Source organism: Cupressus sempervirens, chromosome 4 (genome assembly GCF_028749045.1).
Source record: "Cupressus sempervirens isolate cs-2001-9-10 chromosome 4, ASM2874904v1, whole genome shotgun sequence".
Taxonomy (NCBI): domain Eukaryota; kingdom Viridiplantae; phylum Streptophyta; class Pinopsida; order Cupressales; family Cupressaceae; genus Cupressus; species Cupressus sempervirens.
In genome coordinates this window covers 705,391,256-705,409,011 of record NC_143121.1, presented here as the reverse complement: position 1 = coordinate 705,409,011, position 17,756 = coordinate 705,391,256, and the positions used below count along the sequence as shown (strand labels likewise).

The window sequence follows — 17,756 nt, the reverse complement described above, 5'->3', positions numbered from 1 at the left end:
AGCACATCATGAAATGAAAAGCAATAATGGCTACTTCATTAACAACAAACTAGTCTAGTAAACAAGAAATATTCTTGGTTGATCATGCAAGATCAGTCAAGACCTAAGATGCTCCTACGTCACACTATCCACCGACACCCCCCCCCCAAAACTTATTTTTTCTTTCTACTTGTACTTAACCTGTGCAAGCTATGTAGAACTAAATCCAAAAAATTTAGTGTTAATCCACATGGGTTATGAGAAAATAGGGTTTAACACAAATTTTCAAGTTTCTTCTTCTTCATAACTCATGTGGGATGTGAGGATATTTGTATAGTTTTTTATTCTTTTTTTAAGGCTCAATTTTACCAAGCCAAAAATGTTTTGAAATTCAAATAACCCACATCATTTATGCAATTTTTTTAATTTTTCTTTAGTGTGCCCACTTAATTGACCCACATCTTGGTGCACTTACCTGATTAGGGATTAAGAATGTGGTTAGGTATATGATTAGGATTAAGGTTTAGTGTTATACTTCACATTATATTTTTAATCACCCAAAATGGTAATCTAGACTATTAGCCCCCTTATCAACATTTTGGATAAAATTATGAAATCACTTATCTTGATCAAATCCTAAAAAATCAATTTATTTGATTATATTCTATAGTTTGACCAATATATCCTAAGTTCTTATTTGATTAAAAGTAACATGTCCTCCCCTTAATTAAATAAAAGACCCCTGTCATCTCTTATCCTAAGTTACACACATACAAACATTTTCCCATTTTTAAAATAAAAGAAAAATCATTTGTCTCACATGGAGATACAAAAGTCAACTCTTTATGATTAGTGAAAATGATCTTGCACATGGATCATGCAAAAGCAAACTCCCCACCCTTTATTAGATCTTCTTGTCTCATGACATCCACTATCCATACTTCTTTAAAAGCGAGATTTCTCTCCTCATCTAAGGATTCACTCTTTTTTCACCATTGTTATGTTGTAGCTTTTTCTATAGGAACTTTTGGAGCTTTGGAAGAACTTGTGGCTTCATTCTCATACTTGCATAGCATTGTATCTTATGCAAGAGCATCTTGGGTGTAAGAGCAATCCTGCATCACCCAAAAATACTTCATTTCAGTTGTTTGAATAAGGGTTGCCTTAATACAAAGTTATTGTCTATGGAGGCTTGCTACTTAGTAAGTTAGTCATACGAGATCAGAATGTCCTAATTTCAAAGGTGGATATTCATCTTGGATTTATTAGCCTGCCAATTGAGGCTCAGTACCATATCATGCATATTCATGGATTTATTATAGATTTTTGGTTTGCAATTTTGGTATATGAACTTTAGGCTCACCATTGGAAGCCTTAGAGTGCCTAGATGATGCCCAAAAACTTGACAAATGGGTGCTTGCACATATTAGAGCTTGTAGACCAAGAGCTAAGGTTTCGCAAAAGTGGTTATAATAAGCAATCAGAGCAACGGTTTGAGAGTTATGGTCTTCAAAAGTTGGGCCAACCAAAATATCCAAAATAAATGTCAAAGGTGTATTTAGCTAACTCTATATGTATTGTTAGGGTCTATCAACCATAGGTATTAAGTTTGAGTATCTAGAACCTTTCTGGGCGGCATAAAATTACCTTTTTAAGAAATGCCTGAACATTGTCTAGGACAACTCTAGGTGATAGTTCACAGCTTTGTCTTGCAGTTTACTATAATGAAGGTTCCCATGGGGGTTAGCAATTCTGAATTCTATAATTTTGCATTTGCGGCAATAATAAGAAGCCTATATTTTTTTCTCGCAAATTGTTGTTGTTTCCTTGTTTTTGATATATGTTCAAGATCTTACAGGAGCACCTTTCATCAAGTGTTATCAGAGCTAGAGTTCCTAAGTGTATGGATAGATTGTCAATTGTGAGTTAGTTTACACCAAGATCATGGTTTGGGCTATGCATGTAGATAGATCACCAACTGTGAGGTAGTTTGCACTAGGGTTTTAGCAAAAGTGTGAAAATGCCTCCTTGAAGATAGTGTGGTGGAAGAGTTGAAGGTGTTACATCTGAGGATTTTAGAACCTTGCAGAAGAAAATGCAAGCATTGCAAGAACAGATGCATAGAGGAATGAATCTTGTCATAAGAGATGATGAAAGCAAGGATGAAAGAGAAGAAGAATGAAATGTGGACCAAGCTATAGTAGAATTTCTTAACCCAAAGGAGGCGAAGCTTTTTAAGGTCATTTCTAGTATTGGAAAAAGACTTAAGTTTCATGTTCCCACATTTTCAAGAAATCTCAACCTAGAGGAATTGATTGTGTGGATCAATGAATTGGAAGAGTACTTTGAATATAAAAATATTGAAGATCTAGATATGGTCAAATTTATGAAGGCCAAATTGAAGGGTTATGCAAAGATTTGATGGCAAGAGATCTAGTTGGATCAAAATAAAAGAGAAAATTATCAGGTGGGATTGGATGGTAGCTAAAATGAAGTGATAGTGCATTCTCGTGGATCATGAGCTTGATCTATTGAAGAAAATACAAGGGTTGAAGCAAGCAAGAAAATTTGTTCAAGAGTATACTGAAGAGTTCAACCAAGTTCTCATTAGAACTAGCCATACAGAAGCTAATAAGGAGAAAGTGGCCTGTTATCTTAATTGTTTAAGGCCAAGCATTCAAGAGAAGATGAGTCTGGTTTGAGTGACCAGTATTAAGGAGACATACCAATTTTCCCTAAGAGTTGAGGAGAAGCTAAGCAAAAATTTTGATAACAAGAATAGTGGTAGAGGTCACGGTGGAAGATCTAGTGGATGATCTTATGGAGGCTAAAATTGATCAGAAGAACAAGGGTGAGGCTTGAAGTAGTAATTAGAACTAGACAGGAAATAGTTCTAATCGTTTTCATGACTAGAATAATAGAAATCAAAGAAGAATAGGAAGAGGAAGAGGGAAAGGATTTGGAAGAAGACGTTTTCGTGGAAAATGCTTACACTATGGAGAAGAAGGGCATAGAGCATTTGAATGTTCCCAATGCCAAGGAAGGACCGATCAAAGAACAGAAGGTTAGGGTAGAGTTGCACATGTTGATGAAGATGTTAGATCATCACATCCTGAAGATGCTAAAAGAGGAGATATCCTAGTTAATAGAAGAGTCATGTTGAGTGGTGAGAATGAACCTAATCAAAGAAGAAGCTTGTTTCGCACTAGGTGCAAATGTGAAGATAAGTGTTGTGATGTGATCAATGATAGTGGAAGTAATGAAAATTTGGTGTTAGAAATGATGGTCACAAAGTTGAAGCTAAAGAGGTAGAAACACCCCTATCCATATTGTATTGCTTGGGTGCAAGATGGACACAAATTCATGGTCAATGAGGAATGCTCACTGAAGTTCAAGATTGGAAGCTACCAGGATGACGTACTTTGTGATATAATACCTATGGACATATGTCATATGTTGCTCGATAGGCCTTGTAGCTTGATAGGCATGTTGTACATGATGGGCGAGCAAATACCTAAACTCTAACAAAGGATGGAATGAAACATAAGTTGAAGTCATTGAAGGAGAAAGAAGAAAAGGTATGTAGTGCTACCACAATATGTTTTATTGATGGAAAGGAGTTTCTCCAAGGTATGAAGCATGAGAATATGTGTTTTTCTATAATCTCAAAAGATGGTAAAGAATAAGTAGATGAGGTACTTGTAGAACTTGCAGATATGTTGGGAGAGTTTTCTAATATTGTGTCAGATAATGAACTTGATGAATTACCCCCAATGAGGAAGATTAGTCACCAAATGTATTTGATTCCAGATGCTAGTTTTCCAAATAAGGCAGCACACAAAATGACACCAGCAAAAAATGAAGAGTTGAATAGGCAAGTTCATGAGTTATTGCAAAAGGGGTTGATTCATGAGAGTCTGAGTCCATGTGTTGTACCAATAGTATTAACACCAAAAAAGAATGTAGAATGGAGGATGTGCACAAATTCTCACACTATTAACAAGATCACAATCAAGTACAAATTTCCATTACCAAGGATGGATGATTTATGGATTGTTTGAGTGGAGTTGTAGTGCTTGCCCCTAGTTTACATTTAGTTATTATTGTCAAACTCTTTTAGGCTAGTTTATGTTTATGCTTGATGATCAATAGCATTATTTTTTAGATTATTGGATATTGTTTTCATACTTAGTTGAATTATATGATGAGACTACTTTGGTACTAGTTATTTCATGTATGCAAGATTACACCTTGATGATGATTATTTACAGTGATTTTAGTTATTTGATATTGTTAGTTAGATGGATTATTTATACATATTCTCCTATGGATACTTACCCCATACTGCATGTGTATGGTGTTCATGTATGTTTTATTTATGTATGACATTTTTGATGTGGTTAAGGAAGGGAGTCATAGTCACCTACTAGTCAGGATCTACACGATGCACCACTTCCTTCCATTCCCTATTTAGTTTAGAATATATGTGTTTGTACATGCATGCATTTTATGCAGATTACAAGTATCATCTATCAACTTTCCTGAATTGCCAGGATAAGCACACCCTATTGCAATATCTCAATGGTAAGAGAGGGGAGATAAATTCTTGAGTCCAAATCCTAACCTTTAAACCAATTGTCCTAAAAAATTAGGACAAGTATCTGAGATGATTACTCTTCTGAATTCATCATATGACATAAATTCATGATTATAACCCTTGAGTTTGATCTTGTATGTGGTACTTTATGATGGGTTTTCATATTTCGTCTTGTAGGTCTTTGGTGATTTTTTGTTAATTAAGTCAAATTAAAAGACTACTTAATGGTTTAATTCAATGTAAAATTATTAAAATAATTTTAATATTTAATTAACTAAGAGATTAATTAAATAAAAAGAATTAAATTTAAAGAGAAAATTATAGTTCTAATTTGAAAGCGTAATAATATTTAATTAATTTAATAATAAAATATTTAGGAGATCATTTTTAAATAAATACTAAATATTATTATTACTTAAGTTAATAAATACTTTATCAAAAAATGCTTTGAAATTTAATTAAAGAAAGAAAGAGAAATTAATTTATTAAAGATATTTTAAATTGCAAAAAGTGTACATGAATATTCAAGAAGTAAATAAAGAGTTAAAAGATTGTGATCAACGAGTTCCCTCACATGATCGCACAATCAGTGCCCCAAATTTAGGGGAAAACTCCATATCAGAGATTGAGAGTTCATTTCGCAAGGACCGGAGATTTTTGAAGAAGGGAATTTTCAAAGAGAAGGTTTTGGGAGAAAAGAGAATTCTCTCACAATCTTTGGGTGGTTGTGTATTAGCATCAAATTCAAGTAGAATCTTGTGCTTTATTTGCATAATGAATTATGTAATTTAATATTCCTGTCTACATCGTGTTTGTTGAATTATTTTTCCAAAATTCATTTGTGATGAATCTTTCAATCTCTCATTTTGAATTTACTGGTATTCATATCGAACTCTATCTATATATGAGGATTGAAATTCAGGAAACCCTCGTTCTATTAATTGAATAGTCATTATTTAATTAGAGATAGTTTTGAAAAGAAATCAACTTTAGAACGGAAATTCGACTGGTTTATCTGGGTTTCTCTATGAGACTAAATTTGTATTGTTTATATAATATATATATATATATAGAGAGAGAGAGAGAGGGGGGGGGGGGGGGGGGGGGGGGAGGGGGGGGGGCTTGTTTTAAAAACAATTTATACTATAAAATATATTTAAAAAATATTAAATTAAAAAAATGGGAAGGAGGTGGGTTCCACCCCCCACCTCCCCTCCCGATGGTGATTATAAGTTGCGGCTATTCGTAGTAAGGACTATGGAAGCAGCCTTAATGGTCACACGACATTGTCCAGGCTAGTGGACCATAAATGTGAGTTATTATGTTTTTTGAAAATTGTTTTATAAATTTTATTTTATTTTAATAAAAATTTATTTACTAATTATTAATAAATTTTATTATTAAGTTTTATTCATAAGTTTTAATTTTAATTAATTAATTAATTAATAATTGTTTATTTATATAGTTATTTTAAATAATTATTAATTGAATTTAATTGATTTAGTTTAACTAAGTTTTAAATTAATAATAAATATTATTTAATAACGCTTTAGTTATTTATGAAAATTATTATTTAATAATTTTGATTGTTAACAAAATCGTAGTGATTTTAATTAATGATCAATTATTATTATTTTAATAATTTATTGGAGATAATTATTTTTAAGTCATCTTATGATATTTAATAGTGAACTTTGAAATAAGGGTAATTGTGCAATATGTTCAAATATAAGAAGTGGGTTAAATTGTAAGGGTTAAAATGTAAATCTTATATACTTGAAAACTTACATTGAAACAAAAACTTTAACCTTACTGTTAACTCAGACTATGTGTCTTCAAAATCAAACAAAAATATGAAACTACCTTGTTAACTGTGTGTTGTCTTATGTTTTGGGTTTGGGTTGACCAGTCTTAGGATGTTTACCAAAGGCTCAGGAGTTCTATTTTTATGATATTATGATGATGCTTTGATCTTGATCTTTTAAACTCAACCATTGTAATGTGTCTTGTATGCTCTATAATGAGTTTGGATCTATTGTTTGTTATTGCTTTCAGTGTTCTTGTGTGAAAATGAGATGAATGTTATGACCTATTTGACTTAACCTTTGAGTCATCGATCAATTTTTTTGGATGCTTTCCAATTGCTTGTAAAAGAATGAGATGTTATTGTGAATTGTCTTTTGATGCTTTACAGTCACTTGTATAGGGCTGAGGTGAAAATTGTGATTCTTTGATTTGTATTTTTATGAGCCTAGGGTGGGTAATCTATATGTTAAGTTGGGAAGTGGCTTGCAATGGAGGCCGAGGCCCTAAAGAGGCTAACAGGTAACCCATTGTAAGTAGTTAATAAGTGAAAATACTACACTAAATGAGAGTAAAATGAACCTAATAAGAGTCTTTTCTTTCCTTGCCCATGCCTCGAGTGCTAGTATAAACTAGGATGGGAGTGGAGAGGATGCTTGGTTGCAACCATGCATCATTAGTATGAAAGGATACTATTGCCGCATAGTGTTACTAGGGGTCTGGAGAATTAAAAGACTAGTCGAGTAAGTCTAGAGTTGGTTCGTGAGATGACAGTTGCCAACTACCAGTATAGATTCCCTACGTGTCTTTGTTTGCCTCTGGGTTTAGATTTCATTTTATCTTGGAACATTTGAGTTAGATTACTTTTAGGGTTTTTCCTTGACCTAGGTATTACTTTTGATTTTTGGGATTGTTATCCTGTATGAGACTTGAGACTATCTCCTCACTGCAGTGGGAGTGGACCTTTTGGGATACCACAAGGTTAGGTGGTAGTACTTTTTACTTTTACCGTTGAGATCCATCTGTTGATGTTGTGGCTAGAGTTCCTTGTTCTACATTTCCTTTCATTCAATCTGTGTGTATTATGATGGATGGTTATATATATTTGATGGATGATTTTACTTATTGTATTGTATCTTGTTTATGGATCCAAAAGGGATGATATGATCTATTTTATAAATGTATATTCTTTCAGCCTTTCATACCCTGTGGCATGTACAGTGGATGGTTGTGCATTCCAAATTTATTTCCAAGTGGCATTCAAAACAAATGTATATTATTTAAATGGACTGTACTTGTAGTTATTCTTTCATGTGGTTGTGATATTTATTAGACTTAGTATTATCTAAATTTAAATGTGATTCAACTTCTTGGAATCCTTAAGGAATGTAATATGTTATGTTTGCTTATGTTTAATTGTATGTTATTGCTTCCACTACTTTATGATTATTGTGCATGCTATTCTTTTTTTTTAAATGTTTGGTAAACCTAGTAAAACTTTAGGTTAATTCTTTTGGATCCCTTGGTAGGGCGTTACAGGAGTTGTGTATTTCACAAAGATAGATCTAAACAGTGGATACCATCAAACTTGCATCACAAAAGGTGACGAGTGGAAGATTGCTTTCAAGACAAGGGAAGGACTGTATGAGTGGTTAGTCATGCCTTTTAGGCTAACCAATGCACCGAGCACTTTCATAAGGCTCATGAATGAGGTATTGAAGGAGTTTTTGGGTAATTTTTTCATTGTTTACCTAGATGATATTTTGATCTTTAGTAAAAAATTGGAGGAGAATTTGATGGATAAGTTAAGGGAAAAAAAGTTGCTAATAAACCTGAAGAAGTGCAGTTTTGTGAAGAACAAGGTGGTGTACCTAGGATTTGTAGTCTTAGTAGAAGGTCAGAAAATGGACCCAGAGAAAGTGAATGCTATCCTTGAATGCCCTACTCCAAAGAGTGCTATAGAGGTAAGATCTTTTCATGGATTGGCTAGTTTTTACAGAAATTTTGTAAGAGGTTTTAGCACTATTTTTGCACCATTGACTGAAAAAATGAGAGGGGGTAGGAAAGAATTTAAGTGGACTATAGGACAAGATAAGAGTTTTAATTTGTTAAAATAGAAAGTTACAAAGCAGCCTATTTTAACACTTCCATATTTTAACAACGTGTTTCAAGTAGGTTGTGATGCTAGTGGTACTAGAATAGGATTTTTTTTGAGCCAAGAAGGTAGACTTGTTTCTTATTTCAGTGAGAAATTGAATGATGCCGAAAGAAAATATTATGTTTATGATCAAGAATTTTATGCTATAATGCAGGCACTAAAGAAGTGGAGACACTATCTTCTTCAGAAGGAGATTGTTTTGTATACTGATCATCAAGCTTTGCATCTTTGAATAGTCAAGGAAAATTAAACCAAAGGCATTTGAAGTGGGTTGATTTTTTGTAGAGTTATTCATTTGTTTTGAAACATAGGAGTGGGAAGTCTAAAGAGTTGCAAATGCTCTTAGTAGAAGAAAACTTTTGCTAACAAAAATGCAAATTGAGGTGGTTGGTTTCAAGGAACTCAATAATTTGTATCTAGAGGATTCTGATTTTGGTGAAGCATGGAAGGCTTGTACAGAACCTGTTAATCTTAATAAGATGAAGTGGTTAGATTTCATAATCCAAGATTGTATGTTGTTCAAAGGAAGTTAGTTGTGCATTCCAAGAAGTTCAATGAGAGAGAATCTCATCAAGGAGAAGTATAGTGGAGGACTAGCTGGACACTTTGGTAGAGATAAAACCATTGCTTTGGTTGTTGAGAACTATTATTGGCCATATTTGCAACAAGATGTGAAGAATTTTGCATAGAGTTGCATAGTATATTAGATGGAAAAAGGAGTGAAGTAGAATATAGGGTTGTATAAGAAATTACCTATACCATAGAAGCTATGGGAGGATGTCAGCATAAATTTTGTTCTTGGATGACCAAGGACTCAGTGAGGGCATGATTCTTCTTTTGTGGTGGTTGATAGGTTTTCAAAGATGACACATCTCATTTCGTGCAAGAAGACTAGTGATGTTGTTCATGTCGCAGAGTTGTCTTTCAGAGAAGTAGTGAGACTACATGGTCTACCAAAGAGTAAAGTTTCAGATCAAGATACCAAATTTTTTTGGCATTTTTCATACATTATTGATGAAATTGAAGATAGAATTGAAATTTAGTTTATCTCATCATCCGCAGACCGATGGGTAGATAGAAGTTGTGAATTGCAATTTGGGAAACTTACTGAGATTTTTAGTTGGAGATAAACCAAAAGGATGGGATATGATTTTACCACAAGCAAAATTTGCATATAATAATTCTATCAATAGGAGTAATGGTAAATCACCATTCTAGATTGTATATGGGAGCAATCATAAAAATGCTTTTGAATTGAGTCAGTTGGATAAAGGAGAGATAAGTAGTGTTGAAGCAAAATAATTTGTTGAACATTTGAAGAACATCCATGAGGAGGTGAGGAAGCACATTATAAAGATGAATACACAGTATAAAGCGAAGGTAGATATGAAAAGGAGGTATAAGAAATTTCATATTGGAGATGAAGTCATGGTTCATTTGAGAAATGATCTTTTTCCATTGGGTACATATAATAAGCTGAAGATGAAGAAGTTTGGATTGTGCAAGATAGTGAAAATGCATGATTTTAGAAATTCCTATGAAGTGGAGTTGCCTACTAAATTGAATATTTCACCAGTATTTAAAATTTTAGATTTGACTGAGTATTATGAAGGAGGTGATGGAGATGAAGTCGCAGAAGTACAGTGGAGTATTCTAGTAGCTAGTTCGACTACAAAGGAGATTGAGGAGATACTATATAGTCATGTTGGCAAAAGTACAAGAAATAAAACTTATGAAGAATACCTGGTCAAATGGAAAGGGAGGCTATTAGAAGATGCATCATGGCCAACAAGGGAGGAGGTTAACCATCTTGGTTTTGCTCTAAATACTTGAGACGTGACGGGGTCACTTTTCAAATTACCCTAGGTGTCTGATGCAGGAGCATCTTGGGTGTAAGAGTAATCTTGCATCACCAAAAAATATGTCATTTTAGTTTTTTGAATAAGGGTTGCCTTAATGTAGAGTTGTTGTCTATGGAGACTTTCTACTTAGTAAGTTAGTCATACAAGCTTAGAATGTCCTAATTCTAGAAATGGATATTCATCTTAGATATATTAGCCTACTAGTTGAGGCTCGGTGCCATATCATGCATATTCATGGATTTATTGTGGATTCTTGGTTTGCAATTTTGGTATATATACTTCAGGCTCTCTATTGGAGGCCTTAAAGTTCTCGAATGAAGCCCAAAAACTCTACGGATGGGCGTTTTCTCATATCCAATCTTGTAGATTAGGAGCCAAGGTTTCTGAAAAGTGGAATCAAAGCAATGGTTTGAGACTTATGGTCTTTAGAAATTTGGCCAACCAAAACATCCAAAATAAATGTCAAAGGTGTATTTGGCCAACTTTATATGTATTGTTAGGGTCTATCGGCCTTAGGTATTAAGTTTGAGTATATAGAACCTTCTCAGGAAGCACAAAATTTCCTATTTAAGAAATGCTTGAACATTGTCTAAGACAGCTTTGGATGATAGTTCACAGTTTTGTCTTGCAATATACTGTAATGATGGTGCCCATGTGAGTTAGCATATTATAATTCTGAATTTTGTAATTCGGCATTTGTGGCAATAATAAGAAGCCCATATTTTGTTCTCGCAAATTATTATTGTTTCCTTATTTTGGTTATGTGTTCATGGTATTAAGGGGAGCACCCTTCATCAGTATCTTAATGTCATATTCTATTAGCATATTTTATTTTATGTAATAGAGTAGTACATCAAGTTTAACTAGAGAGATTGTAACACTCTCATTTTTCTAGTTAAGTTGTATTTCTTGCATTTCATATAGCTTAGTTGCATTTTTGCATAGTATTTCATAGTCGTTCTTGGACACTAGCATCCTTGTTCTTGTCTTAGAATCTTCCATTTCATGATGTTCTTACAAGGGGTTGCATTCTTATGCTCAGTTGAGAGCCATTTTACTTCCATTTGCATTCCTTTGCACATCATGACTAGGGAGCTCTAAGTCAGCATTTGAGGCTTAGAGAAGTGCACATTTCTATGTATACAATATTTAAGTATTAGTTTTCATCATGGTTATAGGGTTAAGACTAGGCTTACAATTTAGCCTTAGAGATGAGATTATCATTATGGTTTAGTTTTGGTTAGTGTTAAGGTTCATACCATGGTTAGGATTGGGGTTGGGATAAGGTTAGGATTTAGAGTGTGGTTAGGGTGAGGGTTAGAATGATGATTAGAGTTAGGGTTTATGGTTATGTTTGTGATTATTGTTAGAGTAGGGTTCACCTAATGGTCAAGGTTAGGGTTAGGGTTTGGGACATAGTTACAATAAGGGTTAGAATTATTTTTAGGATAGTATTCAGATTAGAGTTTATTTTGAGTTTATATTATGGTATACTAATCATGGTTAAGTATTTCCTCATATATATATATATATATATATATATATATGGGTTAGGGTCATCCCTTAATGTATACAAATCGTTAAGGTTGGAGATAGGTTTAGGGTTAGGATTTATGTTATGTTTAGGATTAGATTTAAGAATTACAATTAGAATTAGGGTTTGTTTAGGACTTATATAATCAATCTTACATATACTATGATGTTTTGTAAATGCACCATATATCATACGTATTATCCCCACTCTCAATAATCACAAGTCAACAAGATAATATCATTGAATAGAATTAAAAAGTGAAACTCGAAAAATAATTCCACTTTAATTGTGATCTAATAAACTAAACAAAAATAGTGTTCAATAGAAAATATTTGAATAACAACACTATTCTTATAACAAAATAATTTACTCAATTACTAGAATTAAAATAATTTTTGACTAACAATGCTAATGCTAATAGATTCATGCATGCTTTGTCTATGTGAAAAACATTCAATTTGATTAATGCAACTAAATTTATATTGTAGGATTAAGAAATGACAAAATGATTATGTGATTAATACAGGCTACGTGTATTTTATGTTCATGGGTTCCTCATTTTCAACATTTTCAACATAGATAATCAGATTCTTGAGTGTTTGGACATGAATTTTTAGTACCAGCGATTCTGTTCACTTTATATATTTTTAACGGTCATGATAATGTCTTGATCTTTCAAAATGTGAACCTTTAGTCAAGTGATAGGCTGCCTTTAATTTGTACAAGATAAATATGCATTATATTCCATATAATTTGTAGATATATTTCACTCTCAAATGTAATTCATGGGTTGGATTTTGTACACTTTTTGAAGTGATTTAAAATTTGAGGAAGGATAAAGATTTGAGAACAATGAATACTTAGTGTTTGCACTCTAAAATCCCAAGCTATCTAACTAAAACTTATAAGTTTCAATGTGGCTTGGAGGATCAACTAGAAGCTGCAACTTCCAAAAATTTTTTCTACACAAAACACCAGATGTATTAGAATCTGCATTTCAATTTGACAAGAAAGACAAGATTTTTTCTAAAGGTTTCCTGTTTTCTATTTACTATGACTTTTGGATCAATTATTAGCTAATATATTCTAATTCCTAAGGCAATTTTTTTTCTATTTACTATGGCTTTTGGGTCAAAGGGTTGTAGCTCAATTGGTTGGGCACAATTGGTGAGGATGATGGTACAGTTGAAATTGTCATCCACCAAGGTTCAAACCCCCGAAGACGCGTTTGGGCCAAGTTCGACCCCTGGGTGACTTTGACGGACTGGATCCCCCTGCACGTGGCAGCTTAGCCGAAGGACGGCTTCTGATTTAGATATATGCTACCTCATAATGTTGTAATCAGCTTGTAAAGGCAGAGATGCCGATATCTATGTAATCCGGTTGTTTCCATAAAAAAAAAAAAAATATTAGCTAATAAATCCTAATTCCTAAGGCAATATTTTGGAAAAACCAATTTATGTGTAATCTGAAAATATAAACAATCTAAAAATCAATTAAAAATATTAGAACATATTATTTGAGTTTATTAGTTTTATATATCTTATATTAATCTTTGGAATCTGTAATTCAAAGTTATAATAGTTAAATTCAGAAAATTTCAAATTCTATCTAAAATTAATAAAGTTCATCCACATATTTTTCCTCTTTAAAATGTCTCAATTAAAGTTCACAGCAAATAGAAAATATGGATGTACTGAGTAGAGTTTATTATCTAAATCAGATTGTCTAATTCTCAATTAGAATGTATGGTAAGAATAATGTGAGTTCACCCAAAAATAAGCTATTTCAGCTGTTGTTATTTGGGAAAGTCTCAAGATGTTTATTATCTAAATCAGATTGTCTAATTCCCAATTAGAATGTACTGTAAGAACAATGTGAGTTCACCCAAAAATAAGCTATTTCAGCCGTTGTTATTTGGGAAAGTCCCAAGACCCAATTTATTGTTAGGTGATCTACTTACAAGTATATTGACACTAAAAGAAATATTACACAGCAAACACAAATAAATATTATTGTTTGTTTGTGTGTTCTCAAACAGTAAGACATTGTGATGAGGAGAGGGCATCGAATAATCTTCAAATCTGTTTATCTAATTATCTTTTTACATAAAACCATTTCCATTACCATTCCTTCGGACTATCATCACATAAAACAAATCATTTGCATTTCGTGCAAATAACAATAGAGAGAAACCGATTCATGTTCACTGTTATAACCTTCCTAACAAATATCAAAAGCAGACAGAAGGAAACATAAAAACTTAATAAAAATATATTTCATTTAATGTCAAAGTCAACAAAACATCAATGGCTTTCTAGTTAAAATCAGAGAGCCCAATTTCCTCTCACAACCTGTTCCTTATTCCACTCTGTCGATCTCTCCCTGCTATTAAAATATGTCTTTCTTTTAAAGACAACCTAAAATGGTTACAACCATTTACCTTCCCATGTCCCTTCCTATCCATATTTGGATTTTCATTACAAATTTCATATGATCAAGATTACAATAACATAATAAATAGACCATTTCACATTATGATTCCAACGACTTAATAAATAAATCATTTTGAAGATGAATTTAAACAATATAAAATTAATAGAGTGAGGTGCCCCTGCACCACATTGAGAAAAAAACCAATTCACAATAGAGTTCCCTTCAAACTGCAAATGAGAATTGCTGTTATCTTTTACTAGAATATATATTATATAATGACAATGCTTTTATTATGCAGAGTTTTCCAATTTAGTTAGAGAGTTTATTTGTATTAATGTTTTAGATCAAATTCTTAATAACAAGGATAAAAATATTTCTCTTTAAAATGAACTCACTCTCTTTTACAAATATTTATTTCTAATAATAAATTGAAGAATTTTTATTCTAAATATTTTTCCAATTAAACTCTACACCACTTAACACAAAAACTCTACATATTATCATTACCATTATACACTGTAAAACTCTAATATCTCAAAATGTTTAAATTACTGCCAATTGTCTTCATAATAATCTAGCACAACATACAACATATAAAACAATATGATACATTTCATTTACCCAATTTGCAGTTAGGTGGAACACAAGCAGAAGTAGTTCACAGTAGGCTGACACAGCAAAAAAAAATGATACACAACAAACACCAATAGATCTTATTGCTTGGTTGGGTGTCGTCAAACAATAAGACAGGAAAAATACCCAATTCACAATAGAGTTCTTTCCAAATTCTAAACCGCAGATTTATATATTATAACAATGCTTATCTTTTATTAGAGTATATATTACAACAATGCTTATTATCATATGGAGTTTTCAGATTTAGCTGTATAGAGTTTATTAGTACCAATTTTATTTAGCTTTCAGATGAACTCACTTTCTCTACAATTTAGTTTTTCCAATGATAGATTAAAGAAATTAATCCCAAATGTTTTCCCAAATAAAATCTACACCACTAAATCTAAAAATTTTTATATTATCATTATGAAACTGTAAAAATCTAATATCTCAAAATGCTTATAAACTATCTTATAGCCTTGCACAAGATAGAACATACAAAACAATATGATGCAATTTTCTTCAAAAAAAACCCTGAACTTGATCCAGAGAGCATAAAAACCAATCTTGTAAAAAGAGGCAAATACAGAAATGGTTGATCTAAGCAGGAGAATTGGTAATGTTATAATTATAAGGGAAAATTGCAACAAGTGGACTATGAACCTGATGGTCTCCAATTTCAAGCCCATCAAACCATAACAAGTCTCCAAAGAGAACTCTATCTGTCACTAAGGACGGCCCAATAATTTCCATTGTCAATGTGAAATCCAGCTTTTGATTAGTTTGGTTAAAAACCAGAGTTTTGGGGGTCACTGTCACATTTATTTGTAGACCCATATATGCAGCTGCATTGTACACACCATTTCCCCCTCCTCCAAAATTAGTTAGAACCCTCTTAAAGCTCTTCACCTGCTTTTCTCCTTCTTTAGTCCCATAGAAGAAATTTGCAGCAAAAGTTGCAAGGTTGAGGTCATATGGGGAACCTTTAGCATTACTACAGTTAGTTCGTTTTGTCCTGTTTGTTAAACATAGATAATTCACATATTCTTGGTAACCCATGTCATAGAAAAGTCCTGGATTGGATGCTGACTGGGGGCTGATGTGGCCGCTTCCGACATCAAGGGGTGTCAATGTTGGTGCTGACATGTTTGTGGATCTGATGAGATGGCCCTTATTGTCCAGAGTCTCAGCTGTTGTCATGAGAGCTGACTTTATGGCTGCTGGACTCCACTCTGGATGCACCGCCTTAAGCAATGCCGCTATGCCTGCCACATGTGGAGCGGCAAATGACGTGCCAGATCGCAAGTCGAAGCAACTTCCATGTGGTTGTTTAGTAGAACGCGCGGCGATGATATTGACGCCGGGGGCCACCAGGTCAGGTTTCACAATCTCTGGGAATAGGTGATTGGGCCCCACTGATGAAAACGATCCCAGCAGCGGTGCTGTCGTGGAGCCCAACTCTGTTATGTGGAACTCCAAGCTGGCAGTCGGTGCTGTTGTGGCGGTTATGTAGTCCATTATGGCATCTGACTGGCTTGCATTCACAAAGACAACTGGCATCAAATAGACACTCGGTGGTAGCTGTACTGCATCGTCATAGGCAATAATGGCGGCAACTACTCCAGTAGTCTCGGCCATGTGGATGCGCGTATCCACATCGACATCGTTGCTATTTAAACAGAAGAGAATGTTGCCTGTCACTTGTCTAGGATCTAAGGTATCCTCTAGACATATGGCGCCATATATGAGGATCAAATCTGGTGTGGATCTCAAGAATTCTTTCTTATACATGGAGATGCCCTTCATAATCACTTCACCATGGCCCAAGTTGATCCTGAGAAAATGGAACAAAAAAATAGTTTCTTTGTTAATTTTTTATCATAAATATGGGAGATGTTTCTATATAAGTAGGTGATATTTATTATAATTTTTTAGTCAACCCCATTGACCCACGTTTCATGAGTACTAACCCATCTCCCACAAGAATGAATGGAACACTTAACACCCTCATTACATTTAGCTGATGCTCATAGAAGTGAAAATTGGGCCTTCTCAGTAGATCACACACATTCATTCGCATGAGAGATGGGTTCTTGTGAACCATGGGTGAATGAGTTTGACTTGAAAACTACACGTTTGAATTCTAATAGACACAAGATGTTTCTTTTGTTAAAAAGTTTTATAATCAACATATTTTCCTAAACAATTGATTGTAAAGTTGACATTTTTTTCCTTCATTTGAATGATGGATCACAAGGTCTATTAAGAATCTTATATGTGGCTCAATTCAAAAAAAAATTCAATCAATTTTATAGAGAGAAATTCATGCATGTTATCACAACATTTAATTATTTAGAATAAAATTGAGTTCAGCATATAAACAACAAGATATATTGACTTAACATCATAACACCAAATTTTATGGAGAAACATTCCTTACATGGCAACGAAGGCTCTATCAATGGTGGCAGCCCCCACTGTAATCCACCATGGAGCTGCATTTTGAACTGTTGCAACCTTAGGGCCCCCATTTCCTCCAGCAGCAACTACAAGAACTCCATTTACCATTGCTTTTAAGGAGGAGAATATAATGGGATCCCCTGCTGCTAATGAGATTCAGATGATGTCCACTCCATCTACTATGGCTTGTTCCATAGCTTGCATAATATCAGAGAATGAAAAGAAAATCCCAGTGAGAGTTCTAGAGTCATACCATACAACCTTGTACATTGACACACGTCCATGTGGTGCCATCCCCTTGGCAGTCCCAGT

General features: G+C 33.5%; 1 protein-coding gene across 1 annotated transcript; it reads right to left on the bottom strand.

Annotated features, from left to right (window-relative positions):
- Positions 1 to 15,584: 15,584 nt before the first annotated feature.
- On the bottom strand, positions 15,585 to 17,552 carry LOC149563212 (subtilisin-like protease SBT1.5). Its single transcript, XM_089828089.1, has 2 exons — positions 17,425 to 17,552; positions 15,585 to 16,818 (listed from the first exon to the last, which is right to left on the bottom strand). Exons 1-2 carry the CDS (start codon positions 17,550 to 17,552, stop codon positions 15,585 to 15,587), a joined length of 1,362 nt encoding a protein of 453 aa, XP_089684215.1.
- Positions 17,553 to 17,756: the final 204 nt, after the last annotated feature.